Source organism: Bison bison, unplaced genomic scaffold (genome assembly GCF_000754665.1).
Source record: "Bison bison bison isolate TAMUID 2011002044 unplaced genomic scaffold, Bison_UMD1.0 scf7180017864168, whole genome shotgun sequence".
Taxonomy (NCBI): Eukaryota; Metazoa; Chordata; class Mammalia; order Artiodactyla; family Bovidae; genus Bison; species Bison bison.
The window spans coordinates 2,557,501-2,577,155 of record NW_011494740.1 but is presented as its reverse complement, the minus strand read 5'-3'; the positions used below and the strand labels follow the sequence as shown (position 1 = coordinate 2,577,155).

Here is a 19,655-nt window from a genome sequence, read left to right as displayed (position 1 = left end):
TGAAAAGGAACTAAAAAGCCTCTTGATGAAAGTGAAAGAGGAGAGTGAAAAAGTTGGCTTAAAGCTCAACATTCAGAAAACGAAGATCATGGCATCTGGTCCCATCGCTTCATAGCAAATAGATGGGGAAACAGTGGAAACAGTGTCATCCTTTATTTTTCTGGGCTCCAAAATCACTGCAGATGGTGACTGCAGCCATGAAATTAAAAGACACTTACTCCTTGGAAGGAAAGTTATGTCCAACCTAGACAACATATTCAAAAGCAGAGACATTACTTTGTCAGCAAAGTTCCATCTTGTAAAGGCTATGGTTTTTTCAGTAGTCATGTATGGATGTGAGAGTTGGACTATAAAGAAAGCTGAGTGCTGAAGAATTGATGCTTTTGAACTGTGGTGTTGGAGAAGACTCTTGAGAGTCCCTTGGACTGCAAGGAGATCCAACCAGTCCATTCTAAAGGAGATCAGTCCTGGGTGTTCTTTGGAAGGAATGATGATGCTAAAGCTGAAACTCCAGTACTTTGGCCACCTCATGCGAAGAGTTGACTCATTGAAAAAGACTCTGATGATGGGAGGGATTGGGGGCAGGAGGAAAAGGGGACAACAGAGGATGAAATGGCTGGATGGCATCACCGACTTGATGGACGTGTTTGAGTAAACTCCGGGAGTTGGTGATGGACAGGGAAGCCTGGTGTGCTGCAGGTCATGGGGTCGCAAAGAGTCGGACACGACTAGTGACTGGACTGAACTGAACACTGGGGCCAGCTGGAAGCTGGTAAGAGAGGTACCCGTACTTTTGCCTTCAGAGGGACTAGGGCTTGTGGACTCTGAAAGCAGCTTAAAGTTCTTTATGTTGTTATTCCCTTGTGCTTCATCCTCAAGCAATCGGTGAAGTCTTGTTTAATCTTAAACTTGTCCCTGACTCATTTGAAAAGACCCTGATTTTGGGAAAGATTGAAGGCGGGAGGAAGAGGGGCCGACAGAGGATGAGATGGTTGGATGGCATCACTGACTCAGTGGATGTGAGTCTGAGTAAACTCCAGGAGTTGGTGATGGACAGGGAGGCCTGGCATGCTGCAGTCTATGGGGTCGCAGAGAGTTGGATACAACTGAGCGACTGAACTGACTGACTGACTGACCCTGGGTACTACTGAGGAAACTGAGAGATATGGTAGTGATGATTCCTCTGGTCAAAGCAGAAGCAAGAGCTGCCTGGGGCAAGAAGTGAGACATCAGATTAGTAAAGCATCATTTGGAAGCCAGATCAGAGGCTAAGGTGACCTGAGACAAGAAAGACTTTTATGCCACATTAAAGCATTTCCCCAGGATTCTTCAGAAATACACATTTAGAAATTTTCAATGAAAAACTTTGTAAAAGATTTTGCTTCTTGCTATGCAGTAGGATGTAGGCTTACAGTACTGTGACTGGGCATGAAATCAAGGATATTTAGGTTTAGTAATATGTTATATGACAGCATGAAATTATTCTCTGAGTTTGTCAAATTTCCCCCTTTAGGTTATAGACACCTTTATAACCAAAACCATATCCTGCCCATTTTCTTGTTTTAACTAAATTACTAAACTGTTCACAAAAACATCAGTGACCTTTTGTGTTCCTGATCCTATATAAAAATTACATTAAAAAATTAATTTAAGAGCCTCATGAACAGCTGGAGTTCAACACCCAACCCAAAGATAAGAACGTTACCCATAAATCATATTTCCCTTTTTGCTCCTCTCTTATGTGGCATTCAGTGAATATCTGTTGAGTCAATGAAATAAGTTATTGCTCTTCTGTAATGTGCCACAGTTGCTGATGATACAGGTCCCTGTACTTAGGCTCCCAATAAATGCTGGTGATAATTGGCCACGGAACAATAGACTGGATTGAGCCACTTGCCACTCTTACCAAGAACATGCTTTCTCCCACTCTGTGTGTAGACACTGATTTTAGTTACTGCTGCCTTTCGTTAGAGAAACCAGAAAAGCTAAGTTATACAATTGCCACTTCCTAAGCACTTAGGGTCACATTTATTGGGATAAGCATCAAACAAACCACCAAGAAGATTGTTCTGGAAACTCCATAAGCACACCTTTAAAGTGCTGTTAGTTAAAAACCCCATCTATTTTTGTGTGTGTGGCATTTGGAAAAATACTGACAGAGTAAATTGAACTTCATGATCACCTGGGCCTCTCCCCTATGTCCAGGAGAATTTGGTTTGAAATGAACACATAGAATAACCCTGAATTAGAAATGTGAAAGGTGGAAGTATGTGAAAAAAGGAGAAACAGTATAAGGAGAGACCTTTAGCTTAGCCTATAGCAAGGGGAGAAATGAGAACTCTACATTTGAAGGTTATTACCAAGTTTCACAGATATCTGAACAAGGGTTATAGCTGTACTGTGGTTTTGAGGAATATAGTCAACTCACTTACCTACCACCTGATCTTTCTCTTCATAAGTCAGCGTGGCTCACAGTCTCCCAATAGAAGAGAAAAAATCCTAAGGGTGAAAAAGGGAGATTCTTTGATAGAAAGTGGGACAAAGATTCGGAGCCTTGTAAACAAGTTGGATGAAACATCTGTTTCATCATGTTCTCTTTTAGTAGTCAGTGTAAATCATTTTGAAAGTTTCAATCATCTCAGCTACCCTCAGAGGAACCAAAGAAATGACGTAAGTTCCTTCCAGGGTAAGAATTTCATAGGAGAAGTTAGATCCCTCCCTGAGAGTCAGCTCTGTGTGGCAGCAGTTGGCTAAATAAGAGAACTCCAAACAGAAGGGGAAACTCATGAGGACCAGATAGGGGCCAGTTGGTCAGGTGAGCCTCCCCACCACTGGCCAAACATAAAGATCTATTTGTGTAAATAAAGAAAGCTGCTACCCCATGTAGAAATAATAAAGGAGAAAATGATATTCTTACTGTATACCTCTGAGTTAGTCATTCTTAGCAAAATACTTAGTCTGTCCTACCAGCTGCATATCCACTGAGACCCACTGCCCTACCATGAGGGCTCTACATCCACCTCTCTTTAGAGAAACTGCTCCTTGAAGGCTGTTCTGTATAGGTGAAGGGGCTGGAACTTTGGCTGTATCTGGCATGCTCTATTTTCTTTTTTAAAGGAATATACTCATGTAATATGTAGGTGAAAAAATAATTTTAAAATAATTTCATCCTGTATTTAGAGTCACAAAATTCTAGAGCTGGTACAGAATTTACCTAGTAGTAGTAATAATGTTAATTGCTCAGTCGTGTCCAACTCTTTGAGACCCCATGGACTGTGGCCCACCAAGCTCCTCTGTCCATAGAATTCTCCAGGCAAGAATACCAGGATGGGTAGCCATTCCCTTTCTCCAGGGGATCTTCTTGACCAAGGGATCAAATCTGGGTCTCCTAAACTGCAGGGGGATTCTTTGCCATCTGAGCCACCAGTCCTGCCTTTTACAAAGGTAGAGCCTAGGCTTATGCCCAGAGAGGCAAATGTCTTGCTTTAAGTCACATAACTTGTAGCTGAGACCACACCACCAGTCCAGAATGCTGCCCTAGTCTGCTATTACTTGGTAGGTACTATGGCAGAAAAATCAAATTTTTGTCATTGCAAAGGTCCAGAAGGTCTCAATATGTCATGATTTCATAGCAGATTATATCAAAGTTCAGCAAATTATCAATGTGATACTTACACGTGTAATGAAACTCTACTGAAAGAAGATAAGAATTGGACTATAGTTCCCTGGGAAATACAGCTTTTAAGAGATAACAGCGTAAGATCATACCACTCTGCTTTCCTTTTATTTTTTTCTTTGTTAAAATAAAGGGCTAACATATCAAGCAATGGGATCTTTCAGAAACATGGTCAACCACTTGCAAAAAGAATTTATGACCTTTTTCCACTTTTTGAAACAATTCAAAAATCAGGACTTTAAATACTAATTCCCGTATATTGCTACTGAGAGTATAAAATGGCAAAACTACTTTGCAAAACTGGCAGTTTCCTGCATAGTTAAATATACACTTACTTTACGACTCAGTATCACACTATACTAGATATTTTAAGAGAAAACATATCTACACAAAGACTTATAGAAGGATGGTTGTATCAGTTTTATTCATGGTTTTCAAAACCTGAAAATGACCAAATGTCCCTCAACTAGTGAATACATAAACAAGATGTGATCTATCCAAACTGAATTTTACTCAGCAATAAAAAGCAAGCCACTGATATATACATATAACATGGATGAATCTCAAAGACCCTATGCTGAATGAAAGAAGGCAGACTCAAAAGAGGATATGGTCCTATTCACATGGCATTATGGAACAGGCAAAACTAACACACGGTGGTAGAAAGCAGACCAGTGGTTACCTGGAGCTGGGAGGGGTGAAGCAAGGTTTAACTGGGGCAGAGAAGGCTACAGGGTGAAGGAAATGTTCTTAATCTTGTCTCACAGGTGTACACATTTGTTAAAACTCATCTAATTACACACTTAAAACGGGTGCATTTTATTGCATGTAAATTATATGGCAATGAAGTTAATTCTAAAAGTTAAAAAAAAAAAGGCAAAACAAAATTAACTCCAATAACCCAAATTAAGGAACACCACTTCTATATTTTTTAAAAACCAAACAAAAATAGTCTTCAGTGACCCACTTGAGAGATTGAAGATTCCTATGGTGCACTGTCTTTGTATTGTATAACTTTTGTATTGTATGCATGTGTGCTAAGTTGTTTCTGTCATGTCTGACTCTGCAACGCCATGGACTGTAGCCCTCCAGGCTCCTCTGTCCATGGGATTCTCCAGGCAAGAATACTGGAGTGGGTAGCCATTCACTTCTCCAGGGATCTTCCCGACCCAGGGATTGAACTCAGGTCTCCTGCACTTTTTATAGCAAAAATATAAGCTCACCAGACATGTTCCTTGGGTATTGATCTTATCCTTCTCTTCTTACTTATTGCTCCTATGATTATTTTCTCTTCTCCAGATTTTCTTCCTCTATTTTACAGCAGCTTTTATATTTTTTTTCAAATACACATTTTAATGTAAGTGAAGTAATACACTTCATGTGTTAACATTTGAATCTCCCTAAGGTTTTTGTGCGTGTTAACAAATAGTTGCTAATCTTCTCCAAGATTTAGTGTTTTATTTTAAGAAAGGGTGGATAGATGCCAAAAGAAAGCATGTTGGAGAGGAAAAAATAACTTTGTCATGGAACTCCACCCAATTGTTACACGATATAATGAAGGGTGAGAGATGGCCTGTGTCTGTAATACATGATTCCTTTGGCCGTGGTTGGCATATTTATACCCCTGTTATTCATTTTAGAAGTTTTTACATAATCCCTAACCTATTCCTTAATACAAAATCATTCCTTAATACAAAATACTCTGCCTGCATGAAGACATTGAAACTCAAGAAATGCTAAACGCTCCCATAAATCTTTTGGATATCTTGAATCAAATGCAGAGTGAGCATTTTATTATATTATAAAGAGAGGAAACAAACTGAGGGGAAATAATGTCACTAAATGTAATAGTTAAAGGGTTAATAGCCATAATAAAAAAGAATTCATACAAATGTATGAGAAAAAATAACAGTTCAATTGATAAATAAACTACATACACATATGAATAATTTTAAAAATAAAACACCACCTAAGTAAACAGTATACAAAAAACTGTTTATGGTAATCCATAATGTTGGTCACATTTTTGTCAAGACAACAGTATATACAAGGAATTTAAATGTTCATCCCTTTGACATGTTTATCATCATCCTTAGAATTTATCTTCAGGAAATAATTTAAAAGGAATATATATATATATACCAGTTTATTAATCATATGTCACTATAATATTAAAAATTGAAATGATCTAGACTTCGTGGCCCTAGTGGTAAAGAACCCGCCTGCCATTCGATCCCTGGGTTGGCAAGATCCCCTGGAGGAGGAAATGGCAACCCACTCCAGTCTTCTTGCCTGGAGAATCCCAAGGACAGAGGAGCCTGGTGGTCCAAAGGGTTGGACATGACTGAAACAATGTAGCACAAAGACATTCCATAACAGAACAACTTGGTAAGGTATGCTATACTATGCAATTATTACAAGAAGTGGGGAAATGTAACTAAAAATCAAAATACATTTCATTTGCTATAATTACAGCTGTTTAAATTCTTATGTATTCACACAAAGAGTAGAAGAGAACATTAAAAAAAAACACAGACATTATTGATAGGTCAGGGAATTACTGATTTTGCTATTTTGAAAAAGATAATTTATAAAGATCTTCTAAAATTGCCATAATATGGTTAGCACAAGGTTTTTAAAAATGTAAACAGGAAGCTTCTTCCTCTCTTAGCAACTGGCCCCTCCCCCTCTAGCCCTCTGTTTCCCACCCCATCCCACCCCCTCACCCCCGCCCCGGGGATGGAAACAATCCTGGTGGCTCTACTTGGACCTCATCTGAGGAGCCAGGTCCTGAAGATCCCAGGGTCACGGTAAGGGGATCCCACAGGGCTAGAGAGCTCCTGTGGTTGACTGGCTGGTATGATACAGTCAGCACTTCTGGCCCAGGTTTTCCAAGCATTGGCCAAGAATGCCAAGCTCTTCTGAAGGAGGCAATGACAGTGCGCTTGAAAATGATCTCCTTTTGTTGGTAACGGGGGAAAAAAAAGAGGCAACATGAACTTCAAAATGGAAAGGGTAAAAGAAAAAGCAATTCAGACTGACGAACAGTAATCTCTGAATTGTTTAGACCCAGGAAAGGAAACCCTTTCAAAGTCAGGATGGTTTTTCCTCTCCAGTTGTATCACTAAACTAAAAAAAGATTCCCAATCAGTGCATGAGGTAAAGGCTTAAATCAACAGAATTATTTCCAAGAGGTAGAATTTCAGGGAAGGCAGGGGAACATCAATGTTTGCCTGACTTAGCCCCCACAACACGCACAGTTTGTGGTTCTTTCGCATTTATGGTAGAGCCTTTCCAGGAATGGTATAGGGAATTTCGGTTTGCTGCACCTCCCAAAATGCTGGAAAAAGTACAGAGAAAACTAAAACCATCAAGGGAACACATGTTTCACCCTCCAGCTAAATGTCTCTCTTTGGTGATTTTTTTTCTACATTTAAAGAGGCCTCCACTTAAGGTTTATTTTCATCTGAATATAAATTCCAGGACATCAAGTAGGTCAACCGCATCTTGTAATTTTCCCAAAGCCCACCCCCTATCTAGGGATGTCACTATAACACCACTAAAAACACTGACCTCAGAGAATTGCTTTACTTATTCTCTTCCTCTTATATTTTCCATTATCCTGTAAGGTCTCAATTATACTACAGATGGAGTAGGCTCTTGGCTCACCTAGAAATCCGACAGTTATTTACAACCATTTCTATAAAAAACACATGTTCTTTGAGGCACGGTGAGAATGGTATGCCACAGCTTACTTGACATTTGTTAGTCCCTTAGCTCAGTGCACTCACAGCAGGTGCCTCGTTCGTGACAAAACAGAACACAGAATTTCAAAGACTATCTCCGAAGTCCGAAGTCCGAAGTCCGGTGGGAGTGCTCTCCAACCCAGTGGAGGTCATTTTTTATTTAGGAAGCCATTCATAATTCCAGTGTTTGAAACCTCATGAGCAGCTGGATCTTTTAGAAGTCATAAGGGGTGATAGTGACTAACTTTTCATTTTCTGAGCCTCACTGTCATTTCATCAATAAAAGGTTAGATGTATCAAGAACTGGAAGGAAATAGAGGCTTTAGCAACCAGCTCATTTTTCTATGTCTCACTTCCCAATTCTCATGGAATCAATTCCTCTGGGCATAAAATATGCTTTTTGTTTTAACAGGAAAAAAAAAAAAAAACCTTTCCAGAGGTTAAATAAGTGCAAAGTTCTTGACTGGAAATAAAAGTACAAGCACATACAAATTTAATATATTCACAGATCAGAAGTATGATACATACAAGCAACTCCTTGTAGTGTTCACCAGAAATCATTTTGTTCTCGGGGGGTAAATTTTTCTCTTCATGTCCTTTTTGGTAAATCATAAAAGAATTTGTTTTAGGTTCTATATTTTTATCAAACTTTGTCACACAGACTTTATGATGTAGGGAGCAATGATAATCGAATTATCTTGAAAGCTGAGTGGAACTCTTCATTTCACTGGGGTAAGACTCTATTGAATAACAGAAAAACTACCAAATCCACCATTCCTGATGATAATAAACAACAAGTGTTATCTAAGTCTTAACTTTAAGCAAAATATACTGAGGGAGATTTTATGAGAAGACTGGATAATAAAGGAAGGAAATGGAAAAAGTGAGCTGAATAAAAAGAGGGCCACAAAAGGTAACAGTTTTACTGTCTAGGTGCTTGGGTTTACTTGATCACTCTCAGACATCTCCTCGCTAAATGTAGATGGCTCCAGCAGCCTAAAACGTTCATTTAGGGCTGGAAATGACCGGATCATGTTATACATCCTCACATGCAGCCTCGGCTTTGACGGCAGCACCTTCACTCTCCCAGCGGTGGACGACAATGACTTCAATACTTCGGAAGCTTTGCTCTGGAAGATTTTTGTTCTCACAGTGTAGAGGATAAAAATTTGCAATCCCTGGCAGACAGAATAAAAGTTTAATATTAGATAAGTATTGAGACACAGAATCAGGGAAGAAATTGTATTTCACCCTGCCACCCCACCCTTCTTTGTGGCTGAGAACCTGAGTTTACCAGTCTGCAACGTACTGCTACATACTTTTTTTTCTATGAAGATTGAGGCAATGTTCTTCTCATATTTGAAGAACTGTATGTAAGTAGTAGACTTAAGAGACCTGAGTTCAGGTCCCCATTTGTCACATGTTGGCTGTGCAAAGGACAGGCTTGTTTTCCTCCTGACACCAACCAATTCTGACACCAACTGGGTGTCCTACAATTCAATTCTGATGCTAACTACACAGAGTCCATGTCAGACCCTACAGGCAAAGGGCTCAGTCCCACAGGACTGCCCTCATAATGGTGCCAGTCATGGGTATTATGTCCCCAGGCAATCTACTCTTCTGTTCAACTTGACTACTGCCTCCCCACATCAGGTTGGGTAATTTGCTAGAAGGACTCACAGAACTCACTCACAACAGAGTTTACTTACTGTTACCTGTTTACTATAAAGGATACAAGTCAGGAACAACCAGTCAGAAGAGATTACAGGGCAAGAGCATGGAGCTTCCATGGTCCCTCTGAGTGTCACCCTCCCAGCACTTCAATCTGTTCACCAACTTGCAGGCTCTCCAAACCTCTTCATTTAGGGGTTTTTATAAAGGCTTCAATGGTACCCCACTCCAGTACCCTTGCCTGGAAAATCCCATGGACGGAGAAGCCTGGTAGGCTGCAGTCCATGGGGTCTCTAAGACTGAGCGACTTCACTTTCACTTTTCACTTTCATGCATTGGAGAAGGAAATGGCAGCCCATTCCAGTATTCTTGCCTGGAGAATCCCAGGGACAGAGGAGCCTGGTGGGCTGCTGTCTATAGGGTCGCACAGAGTCGGACACGACTGAAGTGACTTAGCAGCATAAAGGTTTCATTACACAGATGTGATCAATTAAATCATTAGCTGTTGGTGAATGACTCAATATCCAACCCTTCTCCCATCCCTGGAGGTTCGGGAGTGGGCTGGAAGTTCCAAACTTCTAATCAAGCCTTGGTCTTTCTGGTGACCAGCTTCTATCCTGAAGCTATCTAGGGACCTCAGCCACCCGTCATCTTATTAGCATGCAGAAAACTCAGGGAGTCCAAAGATTAAAGGATCTGTGTGCCAGTAACTGAAGACAAAGACCAAATATTTAGTATACCACAGTAACTTTGTTCTTTTTTTAGTGTCTGTGATCTTCAGTTTCCTAAATGGGTAGATTGACCATGGGTTCCCTAATTCTTCTTACAGTTCTAGTATTCTGTGATTCTACATTTCTTGAATTTTTGGTAAAATACTAGAAATTTGATACATTTAAGGACAAAAAAAAATTTAATCCACTTCTATTCACTGCTTTTCTGTACTTTACATAAGAAGACCAGATATGCATGAGGAATTAAACCACAGAAGACTGAACACTATTTCCCATACATTTTCAAAATGTATAGAACCACTTTTTGCATTCTTATTAATATCAGACACATGCTTGTCATTCAATATTCATCATTTAATCCTCATTTAGTCCTAATATCAACCCTATAAAATAAGGTTTATTACCCTATGTTATGACTTCCCTGGTGGCTCAGAGGTTAAAGCGTCTGCCTCCAATGCGGGAGACCTTGGTTCGATCCCTGGGTCAGGAAGATCCCCTGGAGAAGGAAATGGTAACCCACTCCAGTATTCTTGCCTGGAGAATCCCATGGACAGAGAAGCCTGGTAGGCTACAGTCCATGGGGTCCCAAAGAGTCAGACACAACTGAGCGACTTCACTTCACTTCACCCTATGTTACATATAAGGAAACTATGGATTTTCCAGGCAAGAGTACTGGAGTGGGGTGCCATTGCCTTCTCCTAAGGAAACTACAGTTTAGATAAATTAAGTAACTTGCCTAAAATTAACACAACCAGTAATCAGTAGAGTCTGGAACTAAACTATATGTTTGGCTCCAAAACTCCAGTATCTGATACATTACTCTGTCTCTTGCTTGTAATATAAAGGTCGTATAAAGTACATTATAGCATCTAAAAGACCCCTGATAATTCCTCATTAATATCCTTTGTGGAAAAGTAAATAACATCCATAGTTGAGTTGAGAGTATTGTACCAATGTTCATTTCTTGATTTTAACAATGTTATACAAGATATTATCATTGGGAAAAGCTGGGCAAAGAGTATAGGGGAACTGTATACTGTCTTTGCGATTTCTTATGTAAGACTATTTAAAAATATAAAAGCTATTTTAAAAAATTCATGGATGTCTCCCAGATTGATACCTACTAGGCCCAAGCCTTAAAAAGATTATTTCTAGAATCATATCATATGAATACCATTACAGGAGACTTCTGGTGCTATGGTTAGATAACTCTGAGCGTTTGACTAATAGGATCAATACATATTGGCTAGGGATACACTAGATCTCTGGCCAAAAGCAGGAAGATTAACTTGATTGTTACCCAATGGGTGGTATCTACTCCCCTGAAGAAGGCCTTGATGACACGAGGGTGTTTTCAACGGGACATAGGTTTCTGGAGGACAAAAGTGGCCACTGGTCATCCTGATTATTCAAGGGAGAGAAATTTGCTTTGGAGACATGAAGATCTGGGCCCTGGAAAAGCATCATTTTTGTGCAGTATATGATTTCACCTGGATTTTCCAGAATTCAAACTCTAAGGTAAAGATAAGGCTGGATAGAATTTCTGGTTGTACAATAATTAGGAAAAGACCTAGACCATGAAGAATTCATAAAGACACCATCCTGCAGGATCCTGTGCTCCCTAAAATCCCAAAGATGTTATCTGAAAAGACAAAATGTATGGGTCAAACTAATTCTCGCTAGCACAAAGATCAAATTGTACCTTTTAAGTAATACTTGTAACACTCAGTAAAATATTTATTAGAATTATAGATTATTCTAAACCTAGAAGGAGCCTTCCATGTGAACTAAGCTAGTTGTTCCTACTCCTTAATATCCATAACAATTACTTGGAGCCCTTGTTTAGCATGAAGATTTCTAGCTCTTACCTCACAGGTTCTGACTGAGTAGGTAAGGGGTGAGGCTCAGGAATCAGCATTCTAACACATCATGTAAATTCTGATGTAGGCAATATTCAGGCCCACTTTGTAAAACACTGTGTTAATGTTAACAGCCCCACTTCATTATATATTTTACCTGCCTCAATCAGAAAAGTTGTGTGACTCCTAAAATCATATGAATCATTAATTGTAAAGCTGGAAGATAGCTTAAATCTCTTTTTAGTTCAATGCTCTTGCCAAATGACCACCTTCAACTTTACCATAAAGTATTAACATTTTGTAATGAGTCTCTATTTTGTAATATGTCTCTCCTGTGCATGGAGGAGAAAACATCCTTGCCTAGCTCTTCTTTTAGATACTTTTCTAAATTACCAGTCACATTAGGTGATAATTCCATGATTCGGCTGGCAATCCCAGACTAAGCTTACACTACTTATTGTCCTTCTGGGGAGTTTCCCTTGGGTGTTGCAACCAGTAAAGGTCTGCCTTATAGCCATTCAAATTTGGTGGCAGGCACACATCTACTTTTTTTTTTTTTGAAGGATAATTGCTTTAGAGAATTTTGTTGTTTTCTGTCAAACCTCAACATGAATCAGCTATAGGTATACATATATCCCCTCCCTTTTGAAACATCTATTGTTTAATGGAATTATTCTCAAAAAATGCCTGAGAGGGCTGCCTGGGATACAGGGCGAGGTCCCACAAACATTAAACATGGTGGCAGCAATTCAGACAGCCAAGCAGCTCCCCACACTGCACACAGCTCCCCACACTTGAAGCTTACAGGTAAATAATCTATGTGGATTGTATCAGTGTCACTTTCCTGAGTTTTATTATACATATTATAGTCATATAAGATGCTATCACTGGAAGAGCTTGGTGAAGGCTACATAGGAACTCTCTGTACTATTTTTATAACTTCTTATGAGTTCAAAATTATTTCAAAAAATATTCTAAGGGGTTATATAAGACTGAGAAGAAGAAAAAAATTCTGACCTGTCTCAGTTTTTCCACAACATAAAAATCTCAATAAAGTCTACGCAATTTCAATGGGAAAAAAAAAGATTATTGCCAAGAATTAAATGCCAAGCTAATCTGGAATCCATGTGCCATGGTACCTAAAGAAAAATTATCAGCTAGAAAAGTCCTCATTAGTATTTACTAACTAACAATTAAACAATTACTCCAAAAACATCCTATCATTAATGAGAAATTCATTAAAATTAAAAAGTCAAAATAACATGACATTCCAATATAGAAGGACTGGCAAAAGGCATTGGCGGTAATGTAAGCTGATGCAGCCACTGTGGTACACAGTATGGAGGCTCCTCAAAAAAACTAAATATAGAACGACCATATGATCAAGTGGTTTCACTCCTGAGCATATAGCCTAAGAAAACAAAAACAATAATTCAAAAAGATATGTGCACCCAAATGTTCATTAACAACATTTACAATAGCCAAGATATGGAAACAACCTAAAAAGAAGAGTACATTAATTATACTGAAGTATAAATTCACTCTGCCAGCTCAGAAAAGATGAAACTCCATGTACTGATGGAAAAGCCCTTGTAATACATTTCATCAGAGCAAAAGGCAATGTTCACTATAGGAAGAGGCACAGAATAAGAAGCACAGAGAGAAATTCCTGATCTTAAGGTAAGTCTTTCAATAATGCCTCCTTGTTTTATTTGAAACTTTTGACATTCCCCCTGTATAATACATGGGCTTCCTGGTGGCTCAGTGGTAAAGACTGCATCTGCTAATGCAGGAGATGCAGATTTGATTGCTGGGGTAGGAAGATCCCCTGGAGAAGGAAATGGCAACCTGCTCCAGTTCCAGTATTCTTGCCTGGGAAATCCCATGGACAGAGTAACCTGGCAGGCTACAGTCCATAGGGTAACAAAAGAGTCAGACACAACTTAGGAGCTAAACAACAACAATATATAATACACAAATACGAATGAATAAAAACAAAAATGTTCTGAAGTCAAACAAAATTTTTTATTTTCAGTTACCATTTGGATTCATCTATATGACTATTTTTTCATGATGAAAATCAGAAGGTGACCATAATTCTTAATCTAAATGTTGAGCTTCTCACAGTGGATACTCCCAAAATGTTAACAGAATGGTTTCCAAAGAAGGAAAGAATATAAATTTTCCATTCAGATATTTTAAACAAGTATGAATGAAATTTTTAAATGATTTATTATTTTAAATATATTCTTGAGATAAGACTCAAGAATAAAAGCATTTTCAGTCTTATGTGTGACATCCTACGTATGTCACAAAAACAACTTCATAAGGTTCTGTTCCTATCAAAGCAATTATTTCCAATTATTCTTCAATAAAGTCTTTTAAAAGTTAAATAATCATAAAATTTCAAAAAAGGGAGAAAAAAAATTCAGCCAACCCCACAGGGGTCCAGGCTCCAGGGACCAGTACAACACTGACCATACTAACCACCGTGAGGCTCCTTGGACCTGCTGCATGGAAGAGAAGGAAAGGTGGTGCTCGCCAGGCTAGCTGCTTGACAGAACCCCTTCTGCTTGGAGGACTAACATGGTTCAACTGTATTGAAATTATATTCCATGAACTCCAGCTCAGGAAAGGATATAGTAGATAAGCCATAAAAATATTTTTCTTCCGCTTTCCTCAAAGTGTATTAAGAATAGAGTCACCTAAAGTTAACTAAGCAGTGACCTTCAGAGAGTTTTAAGATAAGAAAGTTTGATCCAGGGTGGTATCATCTCTGCCACTGCATGGTCTGCTACTGAAAGGTTGTTACTGAACGAAAAGACGCCGGGATTCTTGGCCTCCAGAGGAGAAGAATTCAATCCAGGGCCAGAGACAAGGCTTGATCAGATCACTCAGAGCTTTTGTGTAATAAAGTTTTATTAAAGTATAAAGGAGAAAGAGAAAGCTTCTGACATAGGCATCAGAAGGGGGCAGAAAGAGTACCCCACTGTTAGTCTTCAGCTGGATAGTCACTAGCAGTCTGTTAATGAAAGAAAGGAATATCTTAAAACTCAGAATGGCACCAGGCCCCTCATCCATAAGAAGCATTTAGGGATAATCTTGGCACCATATGATTCATCCCGGGCCATAAAATGATTGACTTGAATCTTATAGAAGGGCAGATTACCATACAAATAGTTTTGTTTACATAGATTGCTGCTGCTGCTGCTGCTGCTAAGTCGCTTCAGTAGTGTCCGACTGTGTGCGACCCCATAGACGGCAGCCCATTAGACTCCTCTGTCCCTGGGATTCTCCAGGCAAGAATACTGGAGCAGATTGTCATTTTCTCCTCCAGGGGACCTTCCCAACCCAGGGATCAAACCCTGGTCTCCTGCATTGCAGGCAGATTCTTTGCCATCTGCTGCTGCTGCTGCGTCGCTTCAGTAGTGCCCGACTCTGTGCGACCCCATAGACGGCAGCCAACCAGGCTTCCCATCCCTGGGGTTCTCCAGGCAAGAACACTGGAGTGGGTTGCCATTTCCTTCTCCAATGCATGAAAGTGAAAAGTGAAAGTGAAGTCGCTCAGTCATGCCCGACTCTTAGCGACCCCATGGACTGCAGCCTACCAGGCTCCTCCGTCCATGGGATTTTCCAGGCAAGAGTACTGGAGTGGGTTGCCATTGCCTTCTCCATTACATAGATTAGGGGAACAATATCTGAGTATAACATACTGGTTTGTCAAGTAGGTTCTGAGCCATTAGGCTGAACCAACTTGAAGACAGAGTCTGGGGTAAATGCATAGTACATCAACATAGCTTAAGACAAACATTTCCCTAAGAAAAATGCATTGTTAACTCAAGGTTTGAGAATAGTTAACTTCAGGTGAAACCAGGTGTCAGTATGGCAACACAGCATTTTAAGAAAAACCTCCTTTTAAATTTGTATGGCAAAACCAATACAATATTGTAAAGTAAAAAAATAAATAAATAAATAATAAAACTAAAAAAAATTTTTTGTATAGAGAAGGAAAAAAATATCGCTAGTTTGTTTCCTCCTCCCTCTTAAGAGAGATAAAAAGGTCTGACACTTGCAGCCTATTTCCTCCATTTGGAGACCCCTGGCCTTCCTGCCTGTTACCCTCTCACTACCTTCAGACTAATCCATACCATACCTGAGTTGTGTTGAAAACGCAGAATATGTAGCTGAAGATGAGCCTGATATCATCATTATCAGTTAGCATGAAGTATGCCAGAATCCAAGTAATTCCAAAGACGACTGCAACAGATAATGTGCTAAGAATCTTCTTTAGGGATGAAACCTTCTTTGTGCTAAATAAGAGAAAGCAAGAAAGAAAATAGGGTTCAATTCAGGTTCTTGTTTTTTTAATATCATTGTTAACCTCTTATTGAAAATACATGTCCAGCTCCACATATACACTGTTCATTAAACAACATTATGCTTCAGGTAGAAAAACCTATGTCACTCTGGATAAAATATATGTATATGAAAAGAAAGAGAGAGAAAGAAAGCAAGGAAGGAAGAAAAGAAGACAAAACGGTGGTATCTGTTTAAAAGCTCAAGCATAAATACTTCCTTAAATATAGGCAAATTTCACAAAGAATCAAGTTTTCCTTGGAATGAAATTTGATTTTAGTGATTATTACTACCGGATCAGTAATTCCTTTTTCAGGGATCTGGGACCTTTGCATGCTATAGGTTGATAAGCCTTTAAAGTGTAGACTTTCCTGTCAGGCTGTCTATATTCCTGGTATCTGAGCTGGGCCTTCTGACTTGCTTTGATCAGTGGGACATCAGCATTTGTTCCCCAAACAGAGGCTTGAAAGCATTCTGCTCATCAGAGCATGCCTTTTCTTATTGCCCTTTGAAACCCTGAGAGTACTATGTTAAGAAACCTGGACTGGTTTAATGGACAGTGAGACCACATGGAGCAGAGATAAGCTTCCCTAAGTAGTTCCCACTCAATACCAATCAACTACCAACATCAGCATGAAAGTGACTCATCCTAGATTATCCACCAGCATTCAAACTGGCCAAGACCAAAACAACCACCTGACCAACACTCAAACGTATGACAAATAATAAATATTTGTCAGTCTAAACTGTTAAATTTGGGGGTAATTTGTTATATAGCAAAACTTAACTGATACATAGAAGATAATTTGTTAAAAATTAAATTGTAACCTACTCTTCATTGTAATAAGTCAATTTAAGAACCATGGGCTGTCAGTCAAAATTTTGAAATGAATTTGTTTGATGGCTATGGCCTAAATGATACTCCTCTGTATAAAGGAAATTTAAGAATTCACAATTAGGCTAATAAGACTTTACCAAAATTTTCTTCACTGCTAAAAAACAGGTTTGAATGAGTATAAGTGATAGTCTTTTCCCCACAGCTCCTCTCAATATAGGCTATCATCCATATAGGAAATATGATAATTACTCCTGACTGGTAAAGTACACATTTAAGATTACATTCATACTAATTATGATTGTTTTTCACCCATCTTTTCATACAAAATAGATCTATTTAGTGATCAATAAAGTTCACAGATATATTTACAGTAAGTCCACTTGGATTAAGCAGTCTTATAGAATTAAGCCTGAATTCATAGCTTCATTAGCACTGTGTTCTAACCAGTTCATGCTGTAGGATATGGAAGTGGGAGGACTGTATGTGTTTAATAGTTTCTCTTCTTTGTCTCTCCAATCAAAGCTCTTTCTGTATGTCAGTGATGACAATGAAAATGCTTATTGAGGTCATAAAGGTTACAGAGAGGAATAATCAGTTCACGGGAAGTAATAAACCAGAGTGCACACACCCTATCTGCAGGGAATGTGGGCCCAATCTTGCCAGATGTTCTAATTTTTTCCAAGAAAAAATATAGTTTTTAAGTGAAATCTTTCAATTTTTATGTTTGCAACTAATATTCAAAAATTTAAAGTCATTATGTGATTCAGGCAACACATGTAAGATACAACCTACAGTTACTAGTCTGTGAAATGAAAATACAGTCACTGGCCTCTCCTTACAACCCTCTCATATTTTTAAGTATTTACATCTGATTTCATGAATATTTGGGACTGGGAGATGAAATTTTTTCCTTGATGCCTTTGAGTTTAGTTTTGTTAGGCTTATATAGCACAAAAGTAACTTAAGTAATGCAGTAGACTCACATTATAGCATCGATGTTGGAAGATGAGACGATTTACTTTCTGAGACAAAGTGTAAGAAAAAAATCTGTCCTGAAAACCACATATTCTTGCATTTTCCTGGAGTCTGAAAACTCTTCCAGGAGCAGTGAATATATCACTGTGCTATATTATGTACTATATGAACATGCCTGCCAACTTCTCATTCACTGGGAATCTTACCTTGTCAGATTCTGATTATTCTTCCACAGTACTTTGACTACAATGATAATAAACATAACAATGTTGCTGATGATGATAAGGGTCACAGGTACAATGAATGACCACAACAATGGACTTGCTATCAAACCACTGCTTCCTTGAGTTGCCAGCCAGCAGCTATGGAGAGAAAAGAAATGATTTCAGCAAACTAAGAAAAGTATACAAACTCTTCTCTATGCTGTTCACACTACTGATATTCACTCGACTGAAAGACCTGCTAAAAGTCAGTATCCCTTTGTCTTATATATACTGGAGATGATTTTCAAGAATTCAATTGACTAGAAAAATGAAATGCACTGATACTGCCAAATTTCTCTGTGAGACTGTATTGTCTAGGAGAAAGGAAGTAGACTTCTGAGTCAGGCGGTCCTAAATTTAAAAGTCCCTCTCTGTCACTTAAAAGGTGTTTGATGTTAGGTAAATTATTATTTTATATTTGAATACGTAACACACTCAGATGGCTCAAAATTTTAAAGGTATAAATTATCATAGAGAGATAAGACCCTTCCTACAACTATCCCTGGTCACCTAGTTTTTATCTCTGGTGGTATTCACTGTTTCTTGTGTATTCTTCTAGAGTTAGGCTATGTATACACTGGCAAAGGTATCCATTTTCCTAATTCTGAAGCAAATGATAACATATGATACTTCTTACTTTAATTAAAAACATATCTTAGAGATTATTCCATATCAGAATATAAAGATTATCTTCATGATTTTTCACAGCTGCATATTATTCCATTATTTCATTATACCATAAATTATTTAAACTCTCTTTAATAGACATTTTTTAAAATTTAATGATTAAAATTATTTGATTAGTTCTTTAAACTTGCTGCATCTGTTTATATATATATATATATATTTTTTTTTTTTTTTTTTTGACTGTGCTGACTGTGCTGGTTCTTGGTTGCTGTGTGGGGTTTTCTCTAGTTACAGAGAGCAGGGGCTTCTCTCCAGTTGCAATATGTGGGCTTTTCGTTGTGGTGGATTCTCCTGTTGCAGAGCACGTACTCCAGGCATTCAGGCTTCAGTAGTTGCAGCACATGGGCTCAATAGTTGCTGCTCCAGGGCTCTGGAGCACAGGCTGTACAATTGTGGTGCATAGGCTTACTTGCTCTGCAGTATGTGGGATTTTCCAGACAAGGGATTGAACCCACGTCTCCTGCATTGGGAGGCAGATTCTTTACCACTGAGTCACCAGGGAAGCCCTCATTGCATCTGTTTTTGTCTTTTTGTTATTGTTGGTGGCAGTTTTGGTGGCATATTTTTCCTAATTTATGAAATTCAGTAATCATCTCCTGGCATTGTTATAAGAATAAATTCATTCATTTAATAAGTATTTATAGAGTACATGCTATGTGCCACATTGTTCTAGATACCAAGATATTAACAGTGAATGAAATACCAAAATTCCTTTCTTTAGTGAAGTTATTCTGGTACAGGAAAAATAAATAAAACTAATGCATTAATAAAATATATACCATATATCAGATGTTAACAAGTGCCATGGAGAAAAATAAAACAGGTAGTGAGGGTAGTTACTACCATGTATATG

General features: G+C 38.6%; 1 protein-coding gene across 1 annotated transcript in view; it reads right to left on the bottom strand.

The window, feature by feature from the left end:
• Nucleotides 1-7,898: 7,898 nt before the first annotated feature.
• The window catches only part of GPR128 (G protein-coupled receptor 128), a 62,473-nt gene continuing 50,716 nt past the window's right edge, over nucleotides 7,899-19,655 (bottom strand). The window contains exons 14-16 of the mRNA XM_010841957.1: nucleotides 18,059-18,214; nucleotides 15,837-15,993; nucleotides 7,899-8,600 (exon numbers count right to left, since the gene is read on the bottom strand). Of these exons, the coding sequence (XP_010840259.1) occupies nucleotides 8,352-8,600; nucleotides 15,837-15,993; nucleotides 18,059-18,214 (562 nt within the window). The 3' untranslated portion in view covers nucleotides 7,899-8,351. The remainder of the gene's footprint in view (nucleotides 8,601-15,836; nucleotides 15,994-18,058; nucleotides 18,215-19,655) is intronic.